At 41.1% G+C, this 18,933-nt stretch overlaps 1 protein-coding gene across 1 annotated transcript in view; it reads left to right on the top strand.

Annotated features, from left to right (window-relative positions):
- Positions 1-14,966, top strand: part of slc7a9 (solute carrier family 7 member 9) — an 83,142-nt gene extending 68,176 nt beyond the window's left edge. The window contains exons 11-13 of the mRNA XM_072279709.1: positions 3,117-3,266; positions 5,368-5,542; positions 14,659-14,966. Of these exons, the coding sequence (XP_072135810.1) occupies positions 3,117-3,266; positions 5,368-5,542; positions 14,659-14,720 (387 nt within the window). The 3' untranslated portion in view covers positions 14,721-14,966. The remainder of the gene's footprint in view (positions 1-3,116; positions 3,267-5,367; positions 5,543-14,658) is intronic.
- The last annotated feature ends 3,967 nt before the right edge of the window (positions 14,967-18,933 follow it).

The raw sequence follows: 18,933 nt of genomic DNA, 5'->3' as shown, positions 1-18,933 counted from the left end.
GTGAAGACCAAGAAGGTCTGGTCAAGGGAGGTGGAGGAGCGCCTACTGGACTGCTTTGAGTCGGTGGACTAGACAATATTCAGGGACTTATCTTTGAATCTGAGTGAATACACCACACTTGTCACTGACTTCATGATGACCTGTGTGGATGAGCGTGGGCCTTCGAGAACATACTGTACATATCCAAATCAAATGCTATGAATGAACCAGAAGATTCATAGTCTGTTGAGATTTCTGAATGGACAATGGATCCATGAACACTAGTTTTTTAAACCTCTCTTTTTGTACTATTAAATTTAATTTTTTATATACGTTTATTGTAGTTATTAAAAAAACCTATTAATATATTGCAACATACTGCTGCTGCAAAACAACAAATTTCATGACATATGCGAGTAATATTAAACCTGATTCTGAATAAAACTCTAATTCTTTTCTGACCCCCAAAACTGTAACCAAGGCTGGATAATGCCTTATGTAAGTGGTAGGGTTCACTCTTTGCTGTTCACCATGTCTTTGATTTCCACATCATGTACTGCAGTGTAGCGGCACTGAACATCTGAAAGTCAGGTACAGGTACCAGTAAACATTAAAGCATAAGAATTTAAGAATGAGATCAAGACTGGACCATCTAGTCACTTTAACCTGCTCTGTATTTAGTCTTGACCCCAGTGCCACCTTCCTACTCCATTTCCATCGCCTTTGAGTCCATCCTCAATTGTCTGTTGTTCTTGGAATATATTCAATGTCTCTGACATTTTAGCATTATAAGAAAACAAAAGGAGGCCATTTGGTTCATCAGATCCATGCTAGTTTCCAGGGAAGAAATAACATTAGTTCTATTCTCCTTAATTTCATCTCTTTCTCTTACATGCCAATCAACACCCTTCGATTTTTTTTTTTTTAATCTGTTAACTTAACTGAAATCTTCTTATCGTGTCCACGGACAGTCTATACATGGCCCAGCCAGAAATGGACACGTTTTTGCACCTTGTTGTTGAATTCGGCAAGATCTGCAACAGTACAGGGTTCCTCTAGCGATGGGCATTGTAGGAGATGTTGCATAGTTTGTGGCTCAGTTCCATATTCACAAGTTGTAGGGTTGGTTGTATATGCCCATTTGCTTAGTGACACCTTTGAACGACCTACACCAGTCCTAAGTCTGTTAAGGCACTTCCACTCCTAGGGGAAGGCTTTCATCCAGTGGAATTTCCATCGCTGGGGGTTGTTTGAGACTGGCGAGCCGGCTTTCCACAAGGCAATGCAGGCTTCAGACTGGGTTGATTGTAATGGAACAACACTGTTCATGAAGCTCTTCCTTGACTTTAGGCAGCTGGGTGTAGGTGTATGACCATGTAGAGGGTGCCCTTCATCGAATGTTTGATGAAGTTGTTCTTTCTTGCTGGCTACCGTTCTTCTTATATCGGGGGAGTGATACCCGCCAGGATATATAGGCTGTTGGCATGTTGGTTTTAAACAACCCGTGAAAAGTCAGCAGCTTGCATTCAGAATGGCATCCATCTTCTTAGCATGAGCAGATCTTTCCCATGCAGGGCAGCCGTATTCGGCAGTGGAATAACAAAGAGCAAGTGCACTGGCTCGCAATGTTTTCGGGTCAAGGTAGAAGCGTTCAGGTCTCGGCCCTGTTTCAGCCAATTCTATACCACCGCGCGCAGCAAGTAGTGTATTCAACTTAACTTAAGTGATGATAATATTACAGTATAGATAATTAACCTAGCAGCATGTCTTTAGAATGTTGCGGGGGATATTGGAGCGCCAAGGATAAACACAGGCAGTCACACAGAGAACACAAGATCAGGATATAACCCAGATCCCTGGACGTGTGAGGCAGCAGAACTAACTTCACTGCCCACCAGCTGTGTGGAGAATAGGGTTCAAAACAGTTAGAACTCTCAGAGGGAAAGAATTTTTCCTTCTCTCTATTTAAAATGGAAGCCATCTTATCCGGAAACCATGCTTCTTAATTTTAGACCAACCCCCACCCAATAAGGGGAAACATTCTCTCAGTATCCTCTCAGAATCACGATTCAGGATGATAACCTCTTGTTTGTCTAAACTCCAACGAATATAGGCTGAACTCTTCATATGTCAACCCTTCATCTGAGAAATCAATCAAGTGGCTGTTTTCATCACTGGATATCCTCTCTGAAATTGTACTCAAGTTGTGGTCTAACCAGCACTGTGTGAAGTTGCATCAAAATACCTCTACTTTTATCTCAATATCCCTTGTAGTAAAGGCTGTTATGCGATCAAACTTCCTAATTATTTGCTGCACCTCCAGTGGTAATTTTCTGTGTTTCATGCACTAGGACCTGTGATTCCATTTGGCAGCACCATTTTGTGGTCTCACTCCATTTGAGTTCTAATTTGCTTTTTACATTTTTCCCTCCAAGGTAAAAAAAAATCCTTACATTTTCCCACATTACACTCCATTTGCCAACTTGCCCATTCATGGCACCACAGTGGCAAAGTGGTTAGTGTGACACTGTTACAGCTCAGGACATTGGAGTCTGGAGTTCAAGTCTGTCAGGAGTTTGTAGATCCTCCCTGTGGAATGCATGGGTTTTCTCCGGGTGCTCTGGTTTCCTCCCACAGTCCAAAGACATACCAGTTAGTAGGTTAATTGGTCATTGTAAACTGTCCCGTAGTTAGGCTAGGGTTAAATCGGGGGTTGCTGGGTAGTGCACTCAAAGGGCCTATTCTGTGCTACATCTTTAAATAAAATAAATAAATTCACTTCATCGATTGACTTTCCCTTTTACTTATGTTCAGGCACTTGCTAACCCACCCACCTATGTTTCATCAGCAAATTTGTCTACAGCATACTTGGGCCTTCATGCATATAAATTATAATTAGTTGAGACCCTGGCATTGATCCTTGTGAGACCCTGCTAGTTACAAATTACCAGATGAAAAAAACCTTGTTTTTGTTAGTCACTATTCTTTTCATGCCAATCCCTTACCCTCAATATCAACCAAATGGTGTGTTGTTAAGAATCAAGCCATACTTCTCAATAAAATACTGGTACTGTAATTAATAATCTGTAATTATTTTTTCCACACTAGATTGTTTAATATTATACTTTATTTTACAGGGGTTTCTAGCTATTATCTACATAATTCCAGCAGATATCGACATCCTTATAAATTACTTCAGCTTTGCTTCCTGGATTTTTTATGGACTGACTGTATTCTCATTGATTGTCATGCGATTTACAAGAAAATCTCTGAAAAGATCAGTAAAGGTAAGGTGTAAATGATACTTCATTCCTTCTGCTGTAATGATGTGGACTGCTATTACTTGTCAATTAAAATTTACTCTTAATTTCAGCAACCCTCTATAATTTGAATGAACTTTTTCTCACGAAATACCTTTTAGCTTTTGAACAAAAAAAAACACAATACAATCAAGATGTCAGCATTTATGGAGGAGTTAATGTTTCATTTCTGATAAAAGGTAGTGCTAACTCACTTTCAACATTCATAGCCTGTGTTTTCCACAGAAATGTGCTATTGTAGCTTGTTTATTGTCCCCATTATTGAAAAGGTATCAGAACACATGTATGCTTCTGACATGGTCATGGCCATAGAACCATGGGACACTCTCTTCAGCCCAACTCATTCACGTCAACCAACATGTCCATTTGAACTAGTCCCATTTGTCTACGTTGTGCCCATATCCCAATCCATGTATCTACTCAAGTGCACTTAAACAATGTTACTGTATTTGCCTCAACCACTTCCTTTGGCAGGTAGCTTTATATAAGCACTATCCTTTGTGAGAAGAAGTTGACTCTTGGGTCCCTTTCGAATTTTTCCCTTCTCACCTTAAACCTATGCTCCCTAGTTTTTGCTTCCCTTTCCTTGGCAAAAAGACTGTGCACTTATATCTGCGCCCCTCATGATTTCATACAAGAGCATCCCTTAGTCTCCTGAATAAAGTCCAGGCCTTCTCAACCTCTACATTCTTGTCAATCTCTGCAGCTCAATGATGCCTTTCCTGTAGCAGGATACCCAAAACTGTGTGCTACAGTGCAGGCGTGGCCCCGCCAATGTCTTGGAGAAGTGCAACACGATGTGCCAGTTCTCATGCTTAGTTTAACGACTGATGAAGGAAGGTGTGTCAAATGCCATGTTCACCACTCTGTCAACCTGTGAAGCCACTTTCAGAGAACAACAAGCTTGTTCTGCTAGATCTAGCCTGGTTTGACTGACCAAAATGCAACACATTGCACTCATCTGGATTGCATGTCAGTTGCCAATCCACTAACGATTTATCTAGCTGATCAAGATCCCCTTGTAATTTTTGAAAACCTCCACTGCCGACAATAACATCTATTTCACGATCATCTGCAGGCTTACTATCCACGCCTAATACATTCCCATCTAAATTGTTTGTGCAGTTGATGAACAACAATAGGCCAACGCCAATCCTAGTGGCACACTAATCACAAGCCTTCCTCCAGAAATCAACCTTCCACCATCATCTTCTGCTTCCTACATTGAAGCCAATTATGTATTCACTTAAATTTTATGAATATACTTCTATATCATTCTCTTTAAATTGTGTTGTCACATTCTTGGAACTGAATTATGCCAAACACCAAGACTCAGTTGAAGTGAGAAACAATCTTTGACAATGGCTCAGCAGGATGGTCTTTCAGCAACTTGCTATCTATTCTCGATGCAGAACCATGCAACTTAAGTATCTTATAGGCTTTCTCTTGACACTACAAATTACTTTAATTAGTCCCAAGCAATCAAACTATTTTTTATTTTAAGTTATTTCGGAGTGTAGTAACAGGCCCTTTTGCCCCACACTGCCCAATTACACCCATGTGACCAACTAACCTACTAACCTGTACATCTTTGAAATATACAAGGAAATTAGAGCACCCAGAGGAAACTCGCGTGGTCACAGGGAGAATGTAAAAACTCCTCCTGGGCAGTGCGGGAATTAAACCTGGGTCGCTGGCGTAGGACTGTGCTATGCTACCATGCTGCCTTATTTGTCAAATGAATTTGGAATATAGCGTTGCTCACTCGGTTTTTTGAACTGTTCAAGTTAGAGCTGCTTGGTTTCAGTTCAGTGTATCTGTAGATGCCTCTTTCTTATGCACTGCCTCTGCCAATTTGTATCTTCGGCTCTGATAATGGGATGTATTCTGAAGGAGTTATGTACACTTCACATTGGTCAAAGAGAAAGCCTATAGGTGGGTGCAGATGACTTACCCACCTGTGACTCTTGAGAATAATAACAGGAAAGTCTGCTCACAAAAACATCTCCAGCTCCTTTTGAATTGCTTGTTTGAACTTCTAATATCTAACTATATATTTCCATTGCAGGTTCCCATAATTTTTCCAGCCATTGTAACTATTATTGCCATCTACTTGGTTGTTGCTCCTATCATTGGTGAGCCAGACTGGGCATACCTGTATTGTGCACTATTCATTGTGGGAGGACTGATATTTTACGTCTTGTTTGTTTACTTTCACTTCGATTGGATCCATAAAATAATGCGTAAGTAGTAAATACCTGTTGTTAACGTCTTCATTGTTAATTTGCAACTAGAGTTAAGTTATGAGCAAATGCGATATGATATGATCTAAGTTAGGTTTATTTGGATTCATTATAGGAGAAACATTCTGCTGTAGGTAGTTTGGTATTACAACTTTTACCTAATGATTTGTGATCACAGTAATGACGCAGGGAGATTAGAGCGATGTAAGAAATTGAGGGCAATGCTGAGGAGGCATGGTTTAAAACCAAAAGTGCAAGGTGTGGTTTAATTGGATGGATTAGATATAAACTTCATACCAGATAGTAACTGCTTGGAATAGATTGAGCAAGGAGGTGTTTGTGATAACCAGAAATATCAGTAATTTTAGAATCCACATAGAGACAGCTTTGAGGGAATAAAAATAGTCAGCGAAAGTTAAATGGCAAATTAAGTTACTGAGTCAGTCAGTGGAGATGTATCGATTAAATAATAAAAAGAAAGATGACAGATAAATTGAACAGGTACTTTGCAAGCTACGAAGGATACAAGTAACATCACAAAAATATCTATAATTTGGGATTCAGAGGTGAGGGAGGAATTTGAGTGAGTTAAAATCACCTGGGAACTGTTGGAACCAAGGGCTAGAAGTTCTTTGGGTGTTGACAAACTTGATCCTAGGGTCTTAAAAGAAGAGGCTAATCAAATAGTTGATGTGTTGATTTTAATATTCTAAAATTCCCTTGATTCATGGAAGATTGCACTATATTAGAAGATTCCCTTTATTCAAAAAATAAAGAGCCAGATAAAAAGCTGAAAACTGCTAGATAGTTTGCTTAATATTTGTCATAGAAAAATACCAAAAGTTGTTATTATTAAAGATCTAAAAACAAGCCACAGAAAAATTAAAGGTCATTTAATAAATTTAATATGGTTCTATGAAAGGGCAATTGTGTTTGATTATTGTTCATTGAAGCAGTGAATAGTACTCCGGGAGAAGAAACCAGTGGATGCTCCATACTTGGATCTTCATAAAGTATTTCACAAGGTGATTGTAGAAAAATGCTAATGGTGCAGGAGGTGACATTCTGGTGTGGTTAGTAGATAGGCTGGCTAACAGGATGCAGCATTTTCTGATAGGTAGGAAATAACTGGTGTTTTAATAAGCTGACTACCCGATTTTTCACCATGGATGTTCAGTCCCTATATACTTCTATCCCCCATCAAGAAGGCCTCAAAGCTCTCCACTTCTTTCTTAACAAAAGAACCAACCATCTCCCCTCCACCACCACCTCCGTCTGGCAGAACTAGTCCTCACCCTCAATGATTTTTCCTTCAGCTCCTCCCACCTTCTCCAGATTCGAGGGGTAGCCATGGGTTCATGTATGGGACCCAGCTATGCCTGCCTCTTTGTTGGCTACGTAGAACAATCCATGTTCAAACCTTTTCCCAATAATACTCCCCAACTCTTCCTCTACTCCATTGATGACTGCTTCATGCACCCATGCTGAGCTTGTCAATTTTATCAACTTTGCCTGTAACTTCCTGCCCTTAAATTCACTCGGTCCATTTCTAATACTCCTCTCTCCCTCTATCTCTGGAGACAAACTGTCAATTGACATCTCTTATATACCTACCGATTCCCACCGTTATCTTGACTATACTGCTTCCCAACCTATCTCCTGTAAAAAAAAATGCTATTCCCTTTTCTCAGTTCCTTTGGCTTTGCCGCAACTGTTCCCAGGATGCAGCCTTCCTTTCCAGAACATCAGAGATGTCTTCCTTCTTCAAAGAACAGTGTCTCCCTTCCTCCACTATTGATGCTGCCCTCACCCACATCTCCATTTCCCGAACATCCACGCTCACCTCATCTTCCACTGCCTTAACATGATAGAGTTCTTCCTGTCCTCACCTACTACCCCATGAGCCTCTGCATCCAATACATCATTCTCCACAACTTCCACCAACTCCAAAGGGGCCCTACCACTAAACATTTCTACCTCCTTCCCCCTCTCTGCTTTCCACAGGGATCACTCCATCCACAATTCCCTTGTCCATTCGTCCCTCCCCACTAATCTCCCTCCTGGCACTTAACCCTGCCAGTGGTCAAAGTGCTACACTTGTCCATTCACCACTTCTCTCATCTCCATTCAGGGCCCCAAACAGTCCTTCCAGGTGAGGCAACACTTCACCTGTGAATCTGATAAGGTAGCCTATTGTATCTACTGCTCCCGAGGTGCCTCCTCTACATTGGTTGGACAAGTAAGTTGAGGGACCACTTGGTCAAACAACTTCACTCCATCCGCCGGTAGCCAAACATTTTAATTCCGATTCCCATCTGACATGTTGTTCCTTCCCTCCTCTTGTGCCATGATGATGCCACCCTCAGGGTAGAGGAGCAACACCTTATAGTCTGGGTAGCCTCCAACCTAATGGCATGAATATTGATTTCTCCTTCTGGTAAAACATTCCCCCGTCTTTCTTCATTTCCACTCTCTAGCCTTTTACCTCTTTTCACCTGCCTATCACCTCCTCCTTCCCTTTCTCCCATTGTTCACTCTCCTCTCCAATCAGATTCTTTCTTTCACAGCCGTTTGCCTTTCCCACCCACTTGGCTTCAGCTATCACCTTCTAGCTAGTTCTCCTCCTTCCCCTCCCCCCACCTTTTTACTCTGGTGTCTTTCCCCTTCCACTTTAGTCCTGAGGAGGGGTCTCGGCCTGAAATGTTTCCATAAATGCTGCCTGACCTATTGAGTTCCTCCAGCATTTTGTGGGTGTTGCTTTGGATTTCGAGTGTCTGCAGACTTTCCTGTGTTTATTAATACCTGGTGTATCCTGAGGTGGGATGCTGTGGCTCCCATTTAAAAAAAATGACATGCATGAAGATATGCTTCCTAAATTTGCAAGTAAAATGCAAAGACAACTTGAAGTTGCCAAGATGATACAAAGTCTAAAAATGCATCTGCATCGTAGTGGACAAAAGTTTGCAAGTGAAGAATACTGTGGGAAAATGTAAAAATGTTCAAGCAAGAAATGAGGGAAGAAAAAAACAGCATTACTTTCTAAATGGTGAGAGAAAGAGCTCTGAGGCATAAAGGGATCTGTGTGTCCTAATACTGTACAGGAAAAAGGATTAGTATGCAGGTGAAGGAAATAATTAGAAAAACTAACAGAAAGTAACAGAAAGCTAGCTAACTTTGCTATGAAAATTAAGTGCATAATTAAAGATTACACATTGGCATCAGTGAGACAAGATTGTAAGTACTGTGTCCAGCATTGATCTCCTACTTTAAGGAAGGATGTTGATACATCGGAAGCATTTCTGCCAAGATTGACTAGAGCAATGCCTGGAATGGATAGTTTAATGAGGAAGAGATGGACAGGCTTGCTTTGCATCTACTGGAATTTATAAGAGGGCACTTGATTGAAATAGCTCAGATTTTTAGGGGTCTGGATAGAGTGAATAAAATATTTTCCCTGGCAGAAAGAAGCTAGATTTGGATACTGTCGTAAAATGTCATTAAGGCTCATTTTTAAGCAGGATTAAAGTTCTATTGGACAAATATCAATTAGCTTAAGAATTTGTATAAACGTACTCAATTGTTACTTTTTCTTTGCGACCATGTTTTTTTTCAGCATTATTTAGGAAAAGTTATCAGATTAGATAAAATTATATTTTTAAAAGTGTGTTTGTTTTTACAGAAACCACTTGGTAACAGCATAAATGATAATTAAAATACTTGCAATTTGTAATTCTAGAATGCCGGAATTCATTAGCATATAAATGTATCAATTGACAATAGACAATAGGTACAGGAGTAAGCCATTCGGCCCTTCGAGCCAGCACCACCATTCACTGTGATCATGGCTGATTATCCACAATCAGTATCCAGTTCCTGCCTTATCCCCATAACCTTTGATTCCGCTATCTTTAAGAGCGCTATCCATCTCTTTATTGAAAGCATCCAGAGACTTGGCCTCCACAGCCTTCTGGGGAAGAGCATTCCATATATCCACCACTCTCTGAGTGAAAAAGTTTTTCCTCAACTCCGTTCTAAATGGCCTAGCCCTTATTCTTAAACTGTGGCCTCTGGTTCTGGACTCATCCATCAGTGGGAACATGCTTCCTGCCTCCAGCGTGTCCAATCCCTTAAAAATCTTAAATATGTTTCAATAAAATCCCCTCTCAGCCTTCTAAATTCCAGAGTATACAAACCCGGTCGCTCCAATCTTTCGACATATGACAGTCCCGCCATACTGGGAATTAATCTTGTGATCCTACGTTGCGCTCCCTCAATAGCAAGACTGTCCTTCCTCAAATTTGGAGACCAAAACTGCACACAGTACTCCAAGTGTGGTCTCACCAGGGCCCTGTACAGCTGCAGAAGGACCTCTCTGCTCTTATACTCAATTCCCCTTGTTATGAAGGTCAGCATGCCATTAGCTTTCTTCACAGCCTGCTGTACTTGCATGCTTGCTTTCAGTGACTGATGTACAAGAACACCTAGATCTCGTTGTACTTCCCCTTTTCCTAACTTGACTCCATTTAGATAATAATCTGCCTTCCTGTTCTTACCAAAGTGGATAACCTCACATTTATCCACATTAACCTGCATCTGCCATGCATCTGCCCGCTCACCCAGCCTGTCCAAGTCACCCTGCATTCTCATAACATCCTCCTCACATTTCACACTGCCACCCAACATTGTGTCATTGGCAAATTTGCTAATGTTACTTTTAATCCCCTCATCTAAATCATTAATATATATTGTAAACAGCTGCAGTCCCAGCACTGAACCCTGCGGTACCCCACTGGTCACCGCCTGCCATTCCGAAAGGGACCCATTAATCGCTACTCTTTGTTTTCTGTCAGCCAGCCAATTTTCAATCCATGTCAGTACTCTGCCCCCAATACCATGTGCTCTAATTTTGCCCACTAATCTCCTATGTGGGACTTTATCAAAGGCTTTCTGAAAGTCCAGGTACACTACATCCACTGGCTCTCCCTTGTCCATTTTCATAGTTACATCCTCAAAATATTCCAGAAGATTAGTCAAGCACAATTTCCCCTTCGTAAATCCATGCTGACTGGGACCGATCCTGTTACTGCTATTCAGATGTGTCGTAATTTCATCTTTTATAATTGACTCCAGCATCTTTCCCACCACCGACATCAGGCTAACCGGTCTATAATTCCCTGTTTTCTCTCTTCCTCCCTTCTTGAAGAGAGGGACAACATTAGCCACCCTCTAATCCACAGGAACTGATCCTGAATCTACAGAACATTGGAAAATGATTACCAATGCGTCCACGGTTTCTAAAGCCACCCTCTTAAGTACCCTGGGATGCAGACCATCAGGTCCCGGGGACTTATCAGCCTTCAGACCCAACAGTCTATCCAACATCATTTCCTGCGTAATATAAATTTCCTTCAGTTCATCCATTACCCTAGGTCCTTTGGCCGCTATTATATCTGGGAGATTGTTTGTGTCTTCCCTAGTGAAGACAGATCCAAAGTACCTGTTCAACTCCTCTGCCATTTCCTTGTTCCCCATAATAAATTCACCCGTTTCTGTCTTCAAGGCCCCAATTTTGGTCTTAACTATTTTTTTTTTCACATACCTAAAGAAGCTTTTACTATCCTCCTCTATATTCTTGGCTAGTTTACCTTCGTACCTCATTTTTTCTCTGTATCATGTTATTAAAATGTTTCCTGGTGGTAAAAACTCACTCATTATTTGCCTTTACAGTGTTTTTTGATCTTGTAGCCTGGGTAATCCAACGCAGAATCTCACTTGAATCTTCTTGATAAAACAAACCTCAATTAATTATTAAACACAAACACGAGGAAATCTGCAGATGCTGGAATTTCAAGCAACACACATAAAAGTTACTGGTGAATGCAGCAGGCCAGGCAGCCTGAAGGGTCTGGGCCCAAAACGTTGACTATACCTCTTCCTAGAGATGCTGCCTGGCCTGCTGCGTTCACCAGCAACTTTTATGTATGTCAATTAATTATTAATTTGTTGTGCCAGAAGGGCCCGATACTGTGCTGTATCAATAAATAAAAATGAACAACTTGTATTATCCCAAGAGTTCAATTGAAATAACTGATAGGGTTTGACTAGCTCAGCAGATGTTATTTATAAATAGATTTACTTAGAATTTCAGCAAATAAATAACTTCAATAAATTCAGTCTGATTTAAACCATAAATTTGAGGATATACAGTATTCTGCTGCACAAAGTGTTTTTAATATTAGATCATAAGACATAGGAGTAGAATTAGGCCATTTGGCCCATCAGGTTTGCTCTGCCATTCAACCATGGCTCATCCTGTTTTCCTCCTACTCGACCCCATTTCCTGGCCTTCTCCCTGTAACCTTTGATGCCATGTCCAATCAAGAACCTATTAATCTCTGCCTTAAATACACCCAGTAACCTGACCTCCACAGCTGCCTATGGCAACAAATTCCACAAATTCACCACCCTCTGGCTAAAGAAATTTCTCTGTATCTCTGTCTTGAATGGATGCCCCTCTATCCTGAGGCTGTGCCCCCTTGTCCTAGACTCTCCCTCCATGGGAAACAACCTTTCCACATCTACTCTGTCTAGTCCTTTCAACATTTGAAAGGTTTCAATGAGATCCCCTCTCATCCTTCTAAATTCCAGCGAGTACAGTCCCAGAGCCATCAAACGTTCCTCGTATGATAACCCTTTCATTCCTGGAATCATCCTTGTGAACTTCCTCTGGACCCTCTCCAATGCCAGCACATCTCTTCTAAGATGAGAAGCCCTAAACTGTTTATAATATTTAAGGTGAGGCCTCACCAGCACCTTATAAAGCCTCAGCATCACATCCCTGATCTTGTACTCTAGACCTCTTGAAATGAACACTAACATTGCATTTGCCTTCCTCACCACTGACTCAACCTGCAAGTTAACCTTTAGGGTGTTCTGCACAAGGACTCCCAAGTCCCTTTCCATCCCAGAATTTTGGATTTTCTCCCCATTTAGAAAATAGTCCGCACATTTATTTCTACTACCGGAGTGCATGACCATGCATTTTCCAACATTATATTCCATTTGCCACTTTCTTGCCCATTCTCCTAATCTGTCTAAGTCCTTCTGCATCCTACCTGTTTCCTCAACACTACCTGACCCTCCACCAATCTTCATATCATCTGCAAACTTGGCAACAAAGCCATCTATTCCATCATATAAATCATTTATATACAGCATAAAAAGAAGTGGTCCCAACACCGACCCCTGAGAACACCACAAGTCACTGGCAGCCGACCAGACAAGGATCCTTTTATTCCCACTCACTGCCTCCTACCAATCAGCCAATGCTCTAACCATGTTAGTAACTTTCCTGTAATACCACAGACTTTTAGCTTGGTAAGCAGCCTCTTATGTGGCACCTTGTCAAAGGCCTTCTGAAAGTCAACACCCACTGCATCCCCTTTATCCTTCCTACTTGTAATCTCCTCAAAGAATTTCATCAGGTTCGTCGGGCAGGATTTTCCCTTAAGGAAACCATGCTGACTTTGTCCTATCTTGTCCTGTGTCACAAAGTACTCCATCACCTCATCCTTAACAATTGACTCCAACATCTTCCCAACCACTGATCTCAGGCTAACTGGTCTATAATTTCCTTCCTGCTGCCTTCCTCCTTTCTTAAAGAATGGAGCGATATTTGCAATTTTCTAGTCACTGGCACCATGCAGGAGTCCAATGATATTTGAAAGATCATTTCTAATGCCACCACAATCTCTAACACTACCTCTTTCAGAACCCTAGGGAGCAGTTCGTCTGGTCTGGGTGACTTATGTACTTTTAGGTCTTTCAGCTTTTTAAACACCTTCTCTCTTGTAATAGAAACTGCACCCACTTCTCTACCTTCACACACTACAACATCTGGCACACTGCTAGTGCCTTCCACAGTGAAGAATGATGCAAAATACTCATTTAGTTTGTCTGCTATCCCCTTGTCCTCCAGTATTATTTCTCCTACCCCATTTTCTAGCAGTCCTATATCCACTCTCATCTCTCTTTTATTTTTTACATACTTGAAAAAGCTTTTACTATCCACTTTGATATTATTTGCTAGCTTGCTTTCATGTTTCATCTTTTCCCTTCTAATGATTCTTTTAGTTGCTCTCTGTAGGTTTCTAAGAACTTCCCAATCCTCTATCTTCCCACTAATCTTTGCTTTGTTGTATGCTCTCTCTTTGTTTTTACATTAGCTTTGACCTCCATTGTCAGCCACAGTTGTGCTATTTTGCCATTTGAGTATTTCTTCACTTTTGGAATACACCTTTCTCATTTTTCCCAGAAAAGCACGCCATTGCTGCTCTGCTGACATCCCTGCCAGCAGCTCCTTCCAATTTACTTTGGCCAAGTCTTCTCTTATACCACTGTAATCTCCACTGAAATACTGCTACGCCAGACTTCACTTTGAGTATACACTTGGTGGCCACCTCATTAGGTACGGGAGTGCAACCCATTGCGCTCTTCTGTTGTTGTAGCCCAGTCACTTCAACGTTTGATGTATTGTGCTTTCAGAGATGCTCTTCTGCACACCACTGTTATAATGCATTGTTATTTGAGTTACAGTCACCTTCCTGTCAGCTTTAACCAGTCTGGCCATTCTCCTCTGACCTCTCTCATTAACAAGGTGTTTTCACCCAGAGGACTGCTGCTCACCGTGTTTTTGTTTCTCACAGCGTTCTCTGTAAGCTCTAGAGATTGTTGTACGTGAAGATCCGAGGAGATCTGTAGTTTCTGAAATACTCAAACCACCCCGCTCTGGCACCAACAATCATTTCATGGTCAAAGTCACTTAGATCACATTTCTTCCCCATTATGATGCTCGAACAACAGAACCTCTTCACCATGTCTGCATGCTTTTGTGCATTGAGTTGCTGTCACATGATTGGCTGATTGGATATTTGAATTAATATGCTGGTGTACCTAATAAAGTGACCTCTGAGTGTATATTTCACATGCAGATTATTTCTAATCTTTACCATCAGTGAAATATTTTTAATGCATTAATTTTAAAATATAAAGTAATTTTGTATACTTGCATCAGGTACATTATTGTAATAATGACAATAAATTAATTGCATTTCCAGGGCCTATTACCATGCATTTGCAGCTGCTGATGGAGGTGGGACCAGAAGAGACTGAAAAGTAAAAATATTAATCAATGCACTGTTGCTTCTGTTTCTAATATTTTCAATTATTCAAGGTGGAAAGAAATACATTAACTGGCATCATTTTTGGAGAACAGCACCAATTCTCACTCCTTAATTATTAGCATATATACTTACGATTAAGTAAATTCTGTTCTTTACGACCTGCTCTTGTATATATGCCATCTCATTAACAAATTGAGTGTACATTTAGAACATTAATATTAAAAATTAATGTGGTGTAGAATGTTCGTGGATGTTATAAAAATTGATTTTGAGAGCTGTATTTATTTATTAATGTACCAACATCAAGGGGTTTACCATTCTATTTTCCCATGCAGGAAATGCTGGTCTTCAAACTAGTTGCAGAGTAATGCACTGGACAAAATAATAAGTATTTTCTGTAAGGGTCTAAATCATCCTTTCCACTTCAATCGTTATCTTACTTGTGGTAGGGATTGAAAATTCTTGTTTGTTTTCGTAAATCTAAGAACTGTGTGGCATCAGTCTGGGAATGGCATTTGATACGGGAAGTCTAAAAGTGTTTGTGTGTATAAGCCTACATGTGAAATACAGTATCATTAAGCATTGTGTAAGCATTTATTCCCATATAGCAAAGTCTGATTTCTAGTTGCCTCCCTTGCCACTGAGTTAAGACCTTGCACTGTTGAATCTGTGTAGTAGCAGGTGCACAACAGCTTCTCAGCATTTAAATACAACCTACAAGCAACTTCCACTGTATAAAGCAAAGTTCAGGAATTGATATGTTCATAGCCTCATTAACAGTTCCGGCTCAAAAACTCAGATTCTTTGACATTGCGACCCTTAGTGAGACAAGATAGCAGGAGGTGATCAATTTAAAGAACAAGCCAACTGGTTGCACCTCCTTTTGGTGAGGAAAACTGGAAGAGGAATGTTGTCTTCGTGGACTGTGCTTCATCATTTTCAAAGTGCTGGTCCAGCAACTGCCCCAGTTAAATTATGAATTCCCTGCAACTCCTGCTCCAAGCACTCCAAAAGAGGAGATTCAAAGATAACTATAACTTCTGCACTATTATAAGCAGCCATGATGCTGGATTAATTACTGACTAATCCATTTCTATTATCCTTGCCCCTGACACTTTAGAACCTCCAGCATACTGCAGGTGTCTACCACAGTGAAGATTGATGCAAAATACTTATTCAGTTCGTCTGCCATTGCCTTATCAGCAGTTACCATCTCTTAAACATCATTTTCCAGTGGTCCAATATTCACACTCTCCTCTCTTTTACTCTGAAGAAACTTTTGGTTTCCTCTTTAATACTGTTGGCTAGCTGACCTTTGTATTCTGTCTTTTCTCCCTTTATGACTTTTTTCAGTTGCATTCTGTTGGTTTTAAAAACTTCCCAGTCCTCTAACTTTCCACTAATATTTGCTCTATTACATGCCATCTCTTTGGCTTTTATGTTGACTTTGACTTCCCTTGTCAGTATAGTTGTGTCATCCTATCTTTAGAATACTTCTATCCTGTGCTTTCCAAATTGCTTCCAGAAACTCCAGCCATTGCTGCTTTGCCATCATCCCTGCTAGTGTTTTATTCCAATCACCTTTAGCCAGCATCTTTCTCATGCCTCTGTAATCCCCTTTACTCCACTGTAATACAAATACATCTGCTCCTCCTCAAACTCTATCATGTTATGATCACTGCTCCCTAAATGTTCCTTTACCTTAAGCTCTCTATCAATTCTGGTTCAATGCACAACACCAAATCTAGAATAGCTGATCCCCTAGTGGGCTCAACCACGAGCTGCTCTAAGAAGCCATCTTGTAGGCATTCTACAAATTTACCCCTCTTGGGATCCAGCACCATTCTGACTTTCCCAATCTACCTGCATTATAAAAATCTCAGTGACTATTGTAATATTGCCTGTCTATCTATCATGAACTTTCTATCTCCCAATATAATTCGTAGCCCATGTTTTTGCTACTGTTCAGAAGCCTGTATATAACTCCCATCATGGTCTATTTGCCCACAATGATTCTACACCTTCTGATCCTATGTCACCTCTATCCAGGGCTTTGATTTCATTTTTTTTAACCAACTGTGGAGCCCCCCCTCCCCTGCCTACCTGCCTGTCCTTTTGATACAACCTGTATCCTTGGATTTTAAGCTCCCAACTATAATCTTCGTTCAGCCATGATTCAGTGATGCCCACAATGTCATACATGCAAATCTCTAACATTGCCACATATTCATCTACCTTATTCCATACACTGTGTGCATTCAAATATAATACCTTCAGTCCTGCATTCATCATTCTTTTCAATTTTGTCCCTCTCTTACATTACAACTCATCCCATTGACTGCAATTTTGCCCTGTCCTTGCTAGCAGTCCCACTACGCACTGCCTCTGTTTGTAAACCAACTGCTCCATCTTTAGCCCTATCACTCCAGTCCCATTCCCCTACCAAATTATTTTAAACCCTTCCATACAGCTGTAATCCTCTTACCGAGGCATGCAACAAACCAGGCTCGTAAGCTAACTCTGGTTAACAGCCACGTGACTCAGTATTGCATGGGTAACAGTGAGAACACCCACCTTCAATAAGCAACACCTGTCTAGGGGTCAGTATGACTTGGATTCAACCTAATAGGAAAGTTGTAATGTCCTGTGAGGAAATGAAAATTGTGGTGAATGTTGTATCAATACTGCCCTATGCAAAGTTATTGTTCGCCAAGAAATAACAAACATTACACCAGCACAAAATTAAACTGGAAGCATATTTACAAATAGTTCAACTTTAACAACAGTGAATAGAAAAAGAAGGACCCATTAAAGTTAAACCAATCTTAGTGTGCACATAAATATTGTAGTTCATTTCTGGATAGTCAGGTGTTTCACTTTGATTACTCACACAGTGAACCCACATTCTTTGTGAAAGGCTCTAGCCATAATTCGAACTTCCCCCGAAGTCCATTACAAATGAATTAGCTAATTCAGGAGTATTGGCACTTCCTGCTTGGAACCAATCGTCTGCACAAAGCATTTCGTACAAAGGGGTCTCTCCTTCAGAGAGCATCTTCTCTGCATCTCCTCCTCCTCCTTCCAGCCCCTGCCAACAAACTGTTAAAACCAACCCATGTCCCCCAGAGGTCTGATCCTGCCCAGCTCTCTGGAATGTTCCATGGCATCCTACTGGACAGAATATGACCAAGACAAACCTGATTGGCTGACACAAAATTCCTAAGCAGAGCAAATGGTTCCTTATTTAGCAGAAAACAAAACACTGCACTGTGAAGCTTAATTAACCAAACACACTGCACTGTACAGAAAAGCTGCACAAAATAAAACACTTAATAGCACAACAGTAGTAATACACTAAAACATGTTCTTAACCAAGACACTACACAGCTCTGGCAAACCTGCCTGCAAGGATATTGTTCCTCCTCGGGTGGAGGTGTAACCTATTCCTTTCGCACAGGTTGTATCTCTCTCGTAAGGTATCCCAAATGAGCCAGAAATTTGAACCCCTGCCCCTGCACCAGTTCCTCAGCCACACATTTATCTGTCAAATGCTCCTGTTTTTATTCTCATTGGTGCGTAGGGATTACTACCCCAGTGGTCTTGCTTTTCAGCTTTCGACCTAGCTCCCTAAAATCCCTTTTCAGGACCTCCTCCCTTCCCCTACCTACGTCATTGATGCCAACATGTACCAAGATTTCTGGCTGCTCATCTTCCCCCTTTAGAATGCCAAGTACCTGATCCAAGACATCCCCGACCCTGGCACCTGGGAGGCTCATACCATCTGGGTGTCTCTAGTGCATCCACAGAATCTTGTCTCTATTTCTAAAACTTTCACTGTTGCAGTTCTCATCACCTCTCTCCTCTTCTGAGCCATGGTCCCAGAGACCCGGTCGCTATGGCTCCCCCTTGGTGGGTCATCCCCCTCAACAGTATCCAAAATTGTATACATATTATTGAGGGGAATGGCCATGGGGGTACTCCATGTAAGCTGCCCTTTTCCCTTCCTTATCCTGACAGCCTCCCAGTTACCTGCCTTCTGCAACCTAGGGGTGACTACCTCCCTATAGCTCCTATCTATCTTCTTCAGTTTCCCAAATGAGACAAAGGTCATTGAGCTACAGCTCAAGTTCCTTAACATATGCTCTGAGGAGCTGTAGTTCGGTGCACCTGGTGCAAGATGTGGTTATCTGGAAGGCTGAAGGTCTCCAA

Source organism: Mobula birostris, chromosome 15 (assembly GCF_030028105.1).
Source record: "Mobula birostris isolate sMobBir1 chromosome 15, sMobBir1.hap1, whole genome shotgun sequence".
NCBI lineage: Eukaryota > Metazoa > Chordata > Chondrichthyes > Myliobatiformes > Myliobatidae > Mobula > Mobula birostris.
This window is presented reverse-complemented; position numbering and strand designations above follow the sequence as displayed.